This window comes from Mustelus asterias, chromosome 12 (assembly GCF_964213995.1).
Source record: "Mustelus asterias chromosome 12, sMusAst1.hap1.1, whole genome shotgun sequence".
Classification (NCBI taxonomy): domain Eukaryota; kingdom Metazoa; phylum Chordata; class Chondrichthyes; order Carcharhiniformes; family Triakidae; genus Mustelus; species Mustelus asterias.
This window is the reverse complement of record NC_135812.1, coordinates 25,863,720-25,877,436: the sequence shown is the minus strand read 5'-3', so window position 1 is coordinate 25,877,436 and position 13,717 is coordinate 25,863,720. Positions and strand designations below refer to the sequence as shown.

General features: G+C 43.7%; 1 protein-coding gene across 2 annotated transcripts in view; it reads right to left on the bottom strand.

Moving 5' to 3' along the window:
• Positions 1 to 13,717, bottom strand: part of aifm4 (apoptosis inducing factor mitochondria associated 4) — a 61,998-nt gene that overhangs the window by 37,116 nt on the left and 11,165 nt on the right. For both annotated transcript variants that reach the window (XM_078224930.1, XM_078224931.1), the window contains 4 exons: positions 13,303 to 13,412; positions 10,469 to 10,513; positions 10,276 to 10,357; positions 7,348 to 7,460 (listed from right to left, as the gene is read on the bottom strand). In XM_078224930.1, the coding sequence (XP_078081056.1) occupies positions 7,348 to 7,460; positions 10,276 to 10,357; positions 10,469 to 10,513; positions 13,303 to 13,412 (350 nt within the window). The remainder of the gene's footprint in view (positions 1 to 7,347; positions 7,461 to 10,275; positions 10,358 to 10,468; positions 10,514 to 13,302; positions 13,413 to 13,717) is intronic.

Genomic DNA, 13,717 nt, shown 5'->3' with positions numbered 1-13,717 from the left:
CACATATTCTGTCTGTGCAAAATCAGCAGACATACGCACAATCCACAAATAAGCACTTCCAGCATGGGCTGCTGAATAGTGATCAGAAGTGGAATCCTGGTCAATCTTTTCACATGACAACACAAGACCATGGAGGACAATTATAACCGTGGCTGAGATTAGCTATCTCAACACAAACAGGGATCAGCTGATGCCTTCTGCGTAGTTCAGTTACTCAATGGATAAATTCACCAAGCCATTGGCGAAGCTTAAAATGAAGCTAACCAGTGCTGAAAGAGAACATTTTCCTCTTTTTAAGCCCAATATTTAGCTTTGAACACTCCCAAATATAATACTGCTCAAACGAAGGGCTAATTATTCTCTCATTTGCCTTAGAAAAATACTTCATATTCTACCACCACAGCTTGCATTATTAGTCTTATCAGCAGTCACGTTCTCTTAACAACCACCAGAATTGTGATGCATTCATGTGATGCATTAACATACCCAGCTGCAGAATGAGCCAAAAACAATGGTGCCAATGTTAAATGATATCACTGATGTTACAGCATGTACAGACATCACATTCATTCAATAAAAAAGGGATCTTTAACAAATATTTTCCAATTTTAAAACCTCTGCCATATTAGTTTTAAAGCTCCTTCTTAGTTTAATCTGTTAAAGTATGAGAATAACAATATCCTTACTAACATATTCAAAAATTAAATCTCCTACTGCTGCCCCACAGTGCCAGCGACCCGGGTTCAATTCCGGCCTTGAGTCACTGTCTGTGTGGAGTTTGTACCTTTTCCCCGTGTCTGCGTGGGTTTCCTCCGGGTGCTCCGCTTTCCTCCCACACTCCAAAGATGTGTGGGTTAGGTAGGTTTGCCATTCTAAATTGCCCCTTAATGTCAGGGGGATTAGCAGGGTAAATATGTGGGGTCACGGGGATAGGGCCTGGGTGTGATTGTTGACAGTGCAGGCTCGAAGGGCCAAATGGCCTCATTCAGCACTGTAGGGATTCTATGATTCATGGAAAAAAGTTTTTTTTCTTTGCCTCTCTCCCCAAACTTAAAACAGTGCTGGGGATGTATGACATGACTTGGAATATATTACACCAGATCTAAAGGAGCAGAGACATTTCCACATCAGTTCTCCCATTTGCCATTCTTAATCAGTTGTATTCCAGACTTATGGAAGGTTGGGGTAATTAGATAGTCCTGAAAATGTGAGAGAGAAATCTGGTTAACCTATGCCCATTGATTGCAATGCACTCACTACACTGCCTGTTCACTTTATTGATCTCTGCATCCAGTCAGTGTGCTAATCATGCTGTTCATTCACTGCACGTATCAACAAGGAGCCAATCTGGTGAGTAGCTAGGATCACTGTAAGCTAGCTGGAACCACTGAAAGGGAAGATGCACTGTGGCTGAATCAGGTGCTGAGAGTCTTGCAAGGAGTGAATCTGAGCTGGGAAAGAGTGAGGAATGGCACGAAAGGGAAGAGTGTGGAAAATGGAAGAGTGCAGGTTCCAAGGTTTTCAGGCACTGTATTGCAGGTCTTGATGGAGAAGGTGGAAAGGAGAAATTTCCTGGGATCTGCAGGAGACCCTCCACATATAAAAGTCAAGACAGTGCATTTGAGTACCTGGGAACTCTCCATTAAATTCACTAGTTGCTTAGTAAAATAAATGCCTAATTAGAAAATGTAGCTGTTTAAATATTTCTACCCTGTAACCTCAAGAATTTATTTTCATTACCTTTGCATATGCTATGCTTGCCTTTATAGGATGGGGTATAGAGTATAAAAGCTGGAGTTTGATGTTGCGGCTGTACAGAACACTGGTTAGGCCACATTTGGAGTACTGCGTCCAGTTCTGGTCGCCGCACTACCAGAAGGATGTGGAGGCTTTAGAGAGAGTCCAGAGAAGGTTTACCAGGATGTTGCCTGGTATGGAGGGTCTTAGCTATGAGGAGAGATTGGGTAAACTGGGGTTGTTCTCCCTGGAAAGACGGAGAATGAGGGGAGACCTAATAGAGGTGTACAAAATTATGAAGGGCATAGATAGGGTGAACAGTGGGAAGCTTTTTCCCAGGTCGAAGGTGACGATCACGAGGGGTCACGGGCTCAAGGTGAGAGAGGCAAGGTATAACTCAGATATCAGAGGGACGTTTTTTACACAGAGAGTGGTGGGGGCCTGGAATGCGCTGCCAAGTAGGGTGGTGGAGGCAGACACGCTGGCATCGTTTAAGACTTACCCGGATAGTCACATGAGCAGTCTGGGAATGGAGGGATACAAACGAATGGTCTAGTTGGACCAAGGAGCGGCACAGGCTTGGAGGGCCGAAGGGCCTGTTTCCTGTGCTGTACTGTTCTTTGTTCTTTGTATTAATCTGAGAAACATTATGCCTTGCAAATGAGGAAAGCAGTAGGAAAATGAGTATTTTGGGAAAAGCTGGACAACTAAAAGGGAAGTAATAGGTAATTTGGCTAAGTAAATTAAAGGAGTAACAAAAATAAGAACAGAACTGCAAGCAGAGATAGTTACATTCCCATAGGAACCAAGACAAGGTGCCTTCATTGGAATGTGATAAGAAAAAGAGAGAAGGTTGCACCCTCATTCAGGATAGGTTGGGAAGGTGGCAGGGCAACCCCAGCCACAATCAATAAACCATCAAATGTGTCGTACATCCCCATGGTAAAAGCTGCAAACAAGTGATGTCAGAAGTTGCAAGACCTAGAGAAGCAAATAAGAGCCTTCATAGAATCATAGAAACCCTACAGTGCAGAAAGAGGCCATTTGGCCCATCGAGTCTGCACCCACCACAATCCCACCCAGGCTCTATCCCCATATCCCTACATATTTTACCCGCTAATCCCTCTAACCTATGCATCCCGGGATACTAAGGGGCAATTTATCATGGCCAATTAACCTAACCCACACATCTTTGGACTGTGGGAGGAAACCAGAGCACCCGGAGGAAACACACGCAGACACGGGGAGAATGTGCAAACTCCACACAGACAATGACCCAAACCAGGAATCGAACCCAGGTCCCTAGAGCTGTGAAGCAGCAGTGCTAACCACTGTGCTACCGTGCCGCCCGGTAAGCCTTGTGTACATGTCATCTCTATAACCGGAGAATAAGCTGATGAGTGTAAATTAATAATTGGTCCAGTAAAATTGAATAGCTTTGAATTATAAAGAGAGGCATAGTAAATGATGTGGAGGGGAGGGAGTGGATGGGAAAAAAAAATCTGATAAATCAGATGGCATAAAAGATCTTAAGAGACAACAAGCACAAGCCAGGAATTTGGGCAGATTTCAGGCACTTGTTACTGCAACTTTTGCCCAAGGCCTAACTGGGCCAACATAATTCTCAATTATACCTCGTAAACTACTGTAATATATCAGGCCTCCCTCGTGATAAATGTAGTGTAATCACTGCCACTAATATGGGTCAATATCAGATCATTGGCTGATCAAGGTTATAATAAAGACAACCGAGCAAGTGGGAATAGACAGATATGGAGGTCAATGTGAGGAGTCAAGCCTCAAGGAACTAGATGCAGTGCCTCAAGAATAACTTCACACAAGTTATCAAAGTTAATGAATGCACTTTTAAATGCGATATCCTATTAACTATAGAACCAACATCAGACACTTCAAAGGGGCATTATACAGAAGGACACTGATGGAAATTCACAAATTAATGCTTGGCATGTTGGGAAGTCTTCCAGGAAGCCTGAGACCAATGCTAAGAATCTTAGAGGATGTGCCGAGCTTGCAGCCCTTTTTTTTTTGAGCATGGAGATGGTGACTAACTCCATTCACACACACTGGTGAACCAAATCATGGTGCAGCATCTGATGGCCAATGCAGCACAAGTAACAATCACCCAACCTCCGAATGCTGTGGTGGAGGCTCTCATGCAAGGTCAGCTTGATGGTGCAGCTCAGACTGCTGCCAGCACAGCTGTGAAGCTGTGGATTATGTGGATTACAGCGTGCAAAGGGTGCAGTAACAGTCCAGCAATTTGTCCTCCAACACATTACAGGATTGTGGAGGACGGTGGGTGGGTGAGGGGGGGAGGGGGGGGGGTGGCTCTGGCTCCAACGTATACCCTTTCTCTCTCAGGAAGACAGAATCTGTCTTCCCAGACAGCCAGCAGAAGCTACAGCTACCATGTTGAGATGATGCAATCTGCAGACAGTTCTTTTAGGACCAAGCTGCTTAAGGTCATCCTCTGCAATCTCCTCCAGTGAAAGTCAGCAGTCTTCCACCTGGCATGTACCACCATTGCGGGTGCACTGTGTAGGAGCACAATGATATGCCAAGGGAGATTAGTTGACTTGTGGGTGCTGAGTGACATGATTTGCATACATACATTTGGTTTGGAGTGTTTACTTTGTGGTGAAACTTATTTTTGGCTAAGCTGACATTGAGATGGTCAGTAATAGATGGTCAAGAGTGAGATTGTTGGTGAAGAGGGAACTGGGGTTGGGGGTTACTGGTATCAAATTAGGTTGAGATCTTCACAGATATTCAGGACAGAAAGAACCTGTCCAGGTTATCTCCTCCACTTCCTGTTCCTGCTCATGTGTTTGCTTTTCAGTTGCTTGCCAGATAGTTGTTGAAAAAGACTGTCCCCTCATCATAGGGATGCAGCAGAGCATCATGAATTAGACCACTGTCTACTAGATGCAAATCGCCAAGGCTTCTTCATCAGCACCTCCCAAACCTGCAACCTCTACCACCCAGAACAAGGACAGCGGGCCTTGGGAACACCATAGGCCTTCCTGGCTTGGAAATAAATTGTCATTCCTTTATCGTTCTGGGTTAAAGTCGGCTCTCTTATTTCATTTGGTAGCTTGTCTTATATTGTATGCATACTATTCACGTATGCTACATCATCAGTGGATAGCCCTCATCATCCAGTGGCCACTCTCTGTTTTGCTACTGTGGCTCAAATGCAGATGTTACAGTGCAGAATGAAGGCATCAGGTGATCGCTGCCAGAACATTGCGCACTGACCTATGTGATCCATAGGTCACATACCAGTGGGACGTTGAAGGAGTAGAATTCCTTTCAGTTCAGTATAGGGTAGGGCTCATGAATAACACCCACAAAGGGATGAGCTTGCAATCCTAGCAAAGACATGAGCTCACTCTGCCAGCTGGGCAGAAAAAATTAAATGGAGTGAGCTCTTGGAATAGAGAACCTCAGTGATTTATTTTACACAACAATGGACAGCAAACTGAGATGCTTCAAGTGTCTCCAGATCCAGCTGGGAAGAGCTAGATGCATGGCCAAGGTTATCTTCATAGTTATTGCATTTGTAGTCTTTGCCATGCTCTGAAGCTGCATTAAGTTTAAGTTTACTTATTAGTGTCACAAGTAGGCTTACATTAACTTTGTATTGAAGTTACTGTGAAAATCCCCTAGTCGCCACATTCCGGCACGGAGGGAGAATTTAGCATGGCCAATGCACCTAACCAGCATGTCTTTCAGACTGTGGGAGGAAACCGGAGCACCCGGAGGAAACAGGGCAGACACGGGGAGAACGTGCAGACTCCACACAAACAGTGACCAAGCCGAGAATCGAACCCGGGTCTCTGGCACTGTGATGCAGCAGTGCTAACCACTGTGCCGCCCTACAGAAGGTGGCAACTTTCAGTGAGGATGTCCTTCCTGAAGGGCAGACATCTCTCATGTTGTTGCTCACTGAAGCTCAGAGAAGAAAAATACTCTCCAAACACCCTGGGCAAATATGGCCTCCTCCACAACCTCTTCTCTCCCACACCCCCATTGACTTCCATGGTTTCTTCTAATTCTCCAAGTCATGTTGTATTCCAAAGGGATTGGCTATTAATGCACCCATGTCTTGGAGCAACTAGTTTGTACAGTAGTCACAAAGTCAGCAAAAGGTCCTTCAGCAACGGTGTCATCACTCCCTGTGAACTTTCAAAACTACTATAGAAAGCAGCAAACATTTGTATAATTGTAGCAGCAGCCGGGCGAAAAATCAATCAGCAACTAACCTGTAAGTAGTGATCATAGAATCCCTACAGTGCAGAAGGCGGCCATTCAGCCCATCAAGTCTGCACCGACCCACCATTTTATCTTACCCAGGCCCTAACCCCATAACCCCACATATTTACCCCACTATTCCCCCTAACCTACACAACTTGGGACACGAAGGAGCAATTTTGCATGGCCAATCCGCCTAATCTGCACATCTTTGAACTGTGGGAGGAAACCAGAGCACCCAGAGGAAACCCATGCAGACACAGGGAGAACGTGCAAACTCCACACAGACAGCCACCCAAGGCCGGAATTGAAATCGGGTCCCTGATGCTGAGAGGCAGTAGTGCTAACCACTGTGCCATGATCCTTTTAAATAGATCTTGTTGTCAGGGGGAAGTGCAGGGGGTGGGGTGCTGCTGCTGAACACGTATTCAGTTGTGCAAGGTTTAAGAGAGGATGCTACCTAGAGCATTGAACTCAAATGACCCTGCTGCTGACAGTCAGCATAGCACGTTGATTGGCTGGCATGATCTGCCTGCTCTGTATACTTTCAACGCAGACAATCACTGCACAAATGCTAATGTTTGCAGCAATATGGCGTTAGTGGGAATCATCCCACACGCACATGTGCATGACAGAAGACATTGTGGAGCTCTGAAGGCATTCATGACAGCCTAAAAATTAACAATACCAATTTCAGTTTGTCACATATTAATATTTAGGCGTATAAATATTTTATTTTTAAACTAATGTTCACTAACAGAATATTCTCTCTGTTATGGTCATTCTTCAACCACAATTCCAGGTGCACCTTGATTATAGTCCAGATGTATAAGTCTTGCATTACCAAAAACCTTGTTAATGGTTAACCTCTATTACAAAACTAAGTGTTTTAATAATACAAACTGAATCACAAACACATGACAGGGATGATCTGGAGCCCATTCTTGCCATCACGGGAACGGCAGCAGGGGCTCAAGATTCCGCAAAACCCCGGAAGTTGCGGACCTTGCCAGCGAGATCACAATTTCCAATTTTTGCTGCGCCTCATTGTTTGGTCTGATTGGGGCACCCTTTAATCGTGGCATCCCGATCTCCGTACAGCCGGGCTTTGCCAGCACCTTGAGGCCCCGCCCCCTTACATGATGGTACAAAACACGCCCAGCTGTTTTTTTGTGACAGATTGTAGTAATATCTGGAGAGAAACACGCCGTTTCTCTCGCCGGAACCAACACTCTGCCATTTTTTGGTAAAATTGCCCCCGACATCACTGAGCCCACACGATGTCCAAATTATTAGCCACATCTCTCCCATAAAACAGTTATTTTTCTTACTAACCTTACTGAGTTTCGGGCGATCATAAGGCAAGTGCATTTCTTTGGTTGCTAGTATGATGCGTCCTTTGTAACCTTCCTGGCGAAGAGTTTCTGCACAGACTAATGAAGCTGGACCTTATGGCAGAATTGAACACATAGCACAGCATGGAGTGAAAATTTTACCATACATCTACCAAAGAACCATATTCCCACTACCACAATACATTACTGGGAAAGGTATCATGAGCTAATGAAAAATTAGACATAGGCCGGAACTTTACCGTCCCACCCACCATGGGAATCTGAGCGGGCGTGGGGTGGACTATGGAAAGGTCTGTTGACCTCGGACGGGATTTTACGATTTCAGGGCAAGCGCAACCATTAAATCCCACCCATAATTTCTATTTAAATCTATATCCTTTCCATGAGGTTTTGCCCAATGACAGAAAATGTATAGTTGCTTCCAGGGTGCTACTAATGTTGCTCTGAAAACAGCCATGAGGAAACACACAAGTACAGTCCAGAGCTGCTCCCTCTCTTTAGACTTTTCACAAGGTGTCATTCACAGCACTTCTCACGGTGGCACATTAAGATCAGCTATTCAGTCTGCAGGGACAGCATAGGAAATGCATGTCTAACATGTGTGAGAGAGAGAGTTGTTCAGATTGAGTAGCACTTCACAACTAGAAAACAACCAAAGAGAACAATGACAGCATTTTGGAACTGCCTCTTGGCAACATGGGTGAGAGTAATTTCATCAGAATAAGTAGACATAGTGTCAGATACATTTAAATATGGCAGGCATAACCCAAATCTGGAAACCCCATTCCCATTTCCACCAAGTCCAGTTTTTGTCAATATTAGAAAAGGGGGAGGGGTATGATTCACACAAAGTAAAATTCAAACTCAGCAAGGCCACCTGAACAATGCTGAGTTAAAAATGACCACATGTTGTCTGTTACAACCCAGTGTGTGGGAGACACAAATTTATCGAGTAGACACAAAAGCTCTTGGAGGGTCGATAAAACTTTTTAAACGTGGTGATCTGAAGATATCCAAATTCCCAACCCATTAAAAAATGAAAAAAAAGGCTATACAGTCAGAGAGTTACAAAAATGATGCTGTATGGCTTCAATTGACAAACCAGGTGGTGTAGCATCTGTTCTAGTAATTTCAAAGGTTGTTTGTTGACATTTTCCCAAGAGCTCATTTGCAATGGTTGGCCAATTTTGAAAAGCTATAATTATCTCAGCAAGGAGAATCAGAATTCACGGTTTGATTGACAGGTTAAAGAGCATATTAAAGGATTAGATGTCTTTGATATGAGGTATGAATTGACGTTTGTTTGGCTTTATAAGAGATTAAGTATTTGATATTAAAAAAACACCAGGCCTTCATGAATTGGAGTTTCTTTATACTATCAAGTGTGTACATTGAGCGCTATATTAAGTATTCCAACTTTTATTTCATCTCTATATGGTATCTGAGGTCTGCCCAGGATGGATGATATTGAGGGTACAAGGGGACATGGGGGTGGGTGGGTTGAAGGGAGACGTGAAGGCTGGAGGGCCTAAAATCTTATAGCACATCAGGCATGAAGTCACAGAGTATTGAGGAAGGTCATCTAAAAAAACAGCCCATCTTGGCACTCAGCTGCCCATGGCCACATTCGCTCTGCTTCCAGGGAAATGGGCCAGACTCTGTCCCATATCTGTCCGCCTGGAGCAACGATTGTGACATTTGGAGGTAATTTTCTGTGGCAGGTTGGTGAGTCTAGAATTCTCATTGGAGCTCAAGGACAGAACCACAGCCAGTTCTTGAATCACATTAAACTAAATAATATCACCCACTCACCATACTTCACATCTCTGACAGATCAATGACAAATGAATTCAAAACTTAGCAATATTTTTCTACTATTGCCATTTTGTTTAATTGATGCAAACAGCACTCCTTCTAAATTCCTCTTCATACTGGCAGGCTCCTTCGAGATCGTTTTAGGTCGATGGAAAGCTTATACTTTAAAAAGCACCAAATGTCACAAAGATGTGAATGTCCTGTTTATTTTAGTGCACAATACATTCCAGATTGCCTCATAGCCCTGCAATACTTAGAGGAAGCATTACTCACCTTCCATTCGGCTCCTTTCGTCCCTCTTCTGGCAGGTCTCATTCCGCCTTCACACCTTGCTGGTCTGAATCCACCTCTCTTCCAACAGGTCATGTCATTCTTCTACTCTCGACACATTTCAACCTACCTTTCTCACTCTCAGTGCTCCCATTCACACTCCCCTCTCACTAGTCTTGTTTTACCCCTCCTCACGTCTGTCCTGTTCTACCTGTTCTCACACCTGGAATGTTAGCTCCTGTTTCGAGACACAAGAGCTGACACTTTCAGGAGAGTAAATTAAAACAAAGGCAGTGGGGAGGGTGCACAAAGCTCAAAAGTCTGATTTTGGATCATAAAGCACATAAATCCATTCATTGTGTCAAACAGTACAGGGAAACTCTCATAATCTGGTCTCTCGTCCATTAGCCTGAAGAGCTTCAATTAACCTGGGATTTTCAGGTTGGTATATGTGGCCCAGTCAATGCTAAATACAAGTTTCAATTGACCATGCTCCATATAGATGATCAATAACAAAATCTGTATCATAAACCCACCCACAGGAAAGCATTCGTTGTGCATTTAGGTTAAATCCATTGATGAACTTCAGCCAGACTGAGTGCGTTTATCTAGCACATGGATGAGCTTGCATGCACAGATTTTATTGTTTGCTGACTTCCAGCGTGATTCAGAGCTGGCAGCGTAACTTGGGTTCTTCTGGCTATTTCAGTCCATAGCAACTCAATCACAAAAAACAACTGCAGCTTTGAGCTCTTGAAGGACGGAAGTTATCTCATTTCACAAATAAGAGAATACAACTTTTGAGTTGGCACATTAAACCTACCTCCACCTATAAGAAGAACGACGCTTTTATCCGCTGATGACCGGGTGACCATGTCTAGGGTTCTTTTGTTTGATTCCAAATTCTATTTAAAACACAGAATATACTGAATCGTATTTACAGGCAGACAAGCAAGTTGGTAGGAAAATCCAATTTTTTTTCAAGTTGGCCTTAAGCCATGCAAAAGGAAACTTACCCTGGAATTTGTGTATAAAATAACCTTGCCATCCTGAACCTCAACCTGTAAAAATAGAAACAAAAACAATGTTGTTATAAATTAACAGTCTTCTTCAATGGATGCTACATAGCAGCATGTTTGGGGATACCTTAGTGAAGACTTTTATCTGTTTTATATATTAGTTAGATTTATTCAGTGGTGCTAGGATTCCATAGGCCAGATATCCAATATTGAAGTACAATGAAAAGAAAGTCAGTCTTTTTTTTAAACAAAATGACTAATGATCATATTAACTACACAAGGCATTCCAATAAATATTTGAAGGCAAATTCGAGCCCCACACCATTGAAGGTGTTTACGAATACTCTTTTCATTCATGTAAAAGATAGTCTACAATGGGGACCCAAAGATTTATGATCTTTCACGTTCCTCAAAAGACACCTCTGCTCAGGAGTTCCAGATTGTACTCGAGCTCAGCTTACTTTCTGGCAAAGCGGAGAAAGCAAGATGGATCTGAAGGCAATGTGACCAAGAGGGCTGAGGGATACAAGGCCTTCAGTTGTTGCAGCAAGTCCACACTCAGCAGCCACAGCCACCAGCAACAGCATTCAAATCCACGGAAATGAGTTGTCAATTCAACCCATTGCTTAGTAACTGAGTAAACTAGATCAAGGGGGACTAGCAGGGTAAATACGTGGGGTTACGGGAATAGGGCCTGGGTGGGATTAGAATCCGTAGAATCCCACAGTGCAGGAGCAGGCTATTCGGCCCATCGATTCTGCACCGACCACAATCCCATCCAGGCCCTACTCCATGCATTTACCCGAGCTGGTCCTCCTGAGACTAAGGGGCAATTTAGCATGGCCAATCCATCTAACCAGCACATTTTTGGACTGTGGGAGGAAACCGGAGCACCCGGAGGAAACCCACGCAGACAGGGGAGAATGTGCAAACTCTACACAGACAGACAGTTACCCGAGGCTGGAATTGAACCCGGGTCCTTGGCACTGTGAGGCAGCAGTGCTGACCACTGTGCCGCCCAGAATTATGGTCGGTGCAGACCCGATGGGCTGAATGGCCTCCTTCTGCACTGTAGGGATTCTATGATTCTATGAAGATGATCCCAGGTTTGCCTCCCCCCCACTTCTGTGCTGAAATAGCTAATCAAACAGATCAGTAGTGGGAATTGTTGCAACTCAGGTGAGCATAGTGGAAGACAGGAATTAAATCAGCCGCTCTTGCACCCATTGCCTTGCTGTGAATCTGTTAAAGAGAGATTGGTGGAATTTTACCACCACAGGAATCGGTTTGAGCGAGGGACGGAACATGGAAAGGTCCATTGACCTCGGGCGGGATTTTATGGTTTCAGGACAAGTGAGGGTGTAAAATCCCACCCATTGTGTGTGGATGTGGTACCAGGATGGGATTCAGCCCTCTGTATTACACCACACAGCCTGCTAATATTTACTGTGCAGGTTTCAACTTCAGAAGTGGCGGAGAGTTGTCATCACAGATGGAACTGTACTTCAGAAAAATACACTATCTTAATAAGAGAAGAGGAAGACCTTAAAATCTTTTTGATTTATGCATTTTATGATCCATTTCTCTAGGATTGATAATCACTGTGTAACCCATGAATGCTTCCTTCCATTCATGGTCCTGTACCCAATGGCTAATTGTACTTTACTGTGGAACACCCCTTAGTGATTCCCTTGAATACTTGTGAACAAAAGGCTTTGCCTTGGGATAATGCATTAAGTCGTGCACATTTTACTTGTGGCCAGCCTATGTGCAAAATTTATAATAGAAATTATTAATTTATTAAATTTCACTGCAGTTGTGACTGGTCGAATGGAAACTTGATAAATATTTGGTTGTCTCTGTCTGAAACAAAGTCAGATCTAAATTGAGTTAGGATTGATACGCAATGTGATTGAGTGAGTGATTTTGTAAAATAATCAGTTTTGTCATTACAATATTCTACTTAATTTATAGCTGTCCAGCAAACTCAAAGTTTTCCATGTTAGTATTCTTTCCCTCAGAAATCCAAAGGTAGACTTTTTTGTATACTAAACACGGTGGAAGTTTTAGCAGAAATCCAAAGTTTTGATTTGATTTATTGTTGTTACATGTATTAGTATACAGTGAAAAGTATTGTTTCTTGCGCGCTATGTAGACAAAGCATACCGTTCATAGAGAAGGAAACAAGAGTGTTTCCCTGAATGGGTAGTATAATCCTACTCTGCAAAGGTGTCCATTACTTCTAACTGGATCAAATTTCAGCACAGTGGTTAGTACTGCTGCCTCACAGCGTCAGTGACCTGGCTTCAATTACGGCCTTGGGTCACTGTCTGTGTGGCGTTTGCACGTTCTTCCAGTGTTTGCGTGGGTTTCCTCCGGATGCTCCGGTTTCCTCCCACACTCCAAAGATGTGCAGGTAAGGTTGATTGGCCATGCTAAATTGTCCCTTAGTGTCAGGGGGACTAGCTAGGATAAATACGTGGGGTTACGGGGATAGGACCTGGGTGGGATTGTTGTCAGTGCAATCTCAATCGGCCGAATTGCCTCCTAGGATTCTAAATTTGCTGTGACAGTGTCTGCTGAGAGAATCTCAATTAGTTTGACTGCTGTCTACGGCTGCACTCATCCTCACTGAAGAGCTACAACATTAATCCCGTCCTTGCCCTCACCTCAGATGCAGTCTTCACTTGAAATCTTGAACTGTGTAGACACGGAATTTAATTATAGAAGTCTCTGGATGTTAAGCTGCAAAATTTTATTTCATATAATTTTTCACTGAGAATTAGTTCCAGTACAAATTATAGAAAGTAGTAGAGCAGTCTAAGTTATACCTTATAGCTTTGTACTCCATCCACACATGGGAACTCTTCGATATCACCTGTTTTTATATTAAAACAGGCACCATGTCTGGGGCAACGAACCCTTCCATTTGATAGAACACCTAGAGACACAGGAAGATGGGAGATGACCAAAAACATTGGAACGACTGTCAAAAGCAAAATAACAGCATTCAGAAGATAAAACAGCCTGGGCTCAATTGGTAACATATTTACCTCTGAGTCAAAAGGTTCAAAACGCTTGGGCTTGGACAGAGGCAGAAAAACCTGCACAGTATGGTCCTGGAACTCCCTTTCAAACAGCACATCTGCGTACCTGCACCACATAGACTGCAGTGGTTTAAAGATGTGGCTCACCACCACCATCTCAAGGGGAATCAGGAATGGGAAATAAGTGTGGGTGCCATCC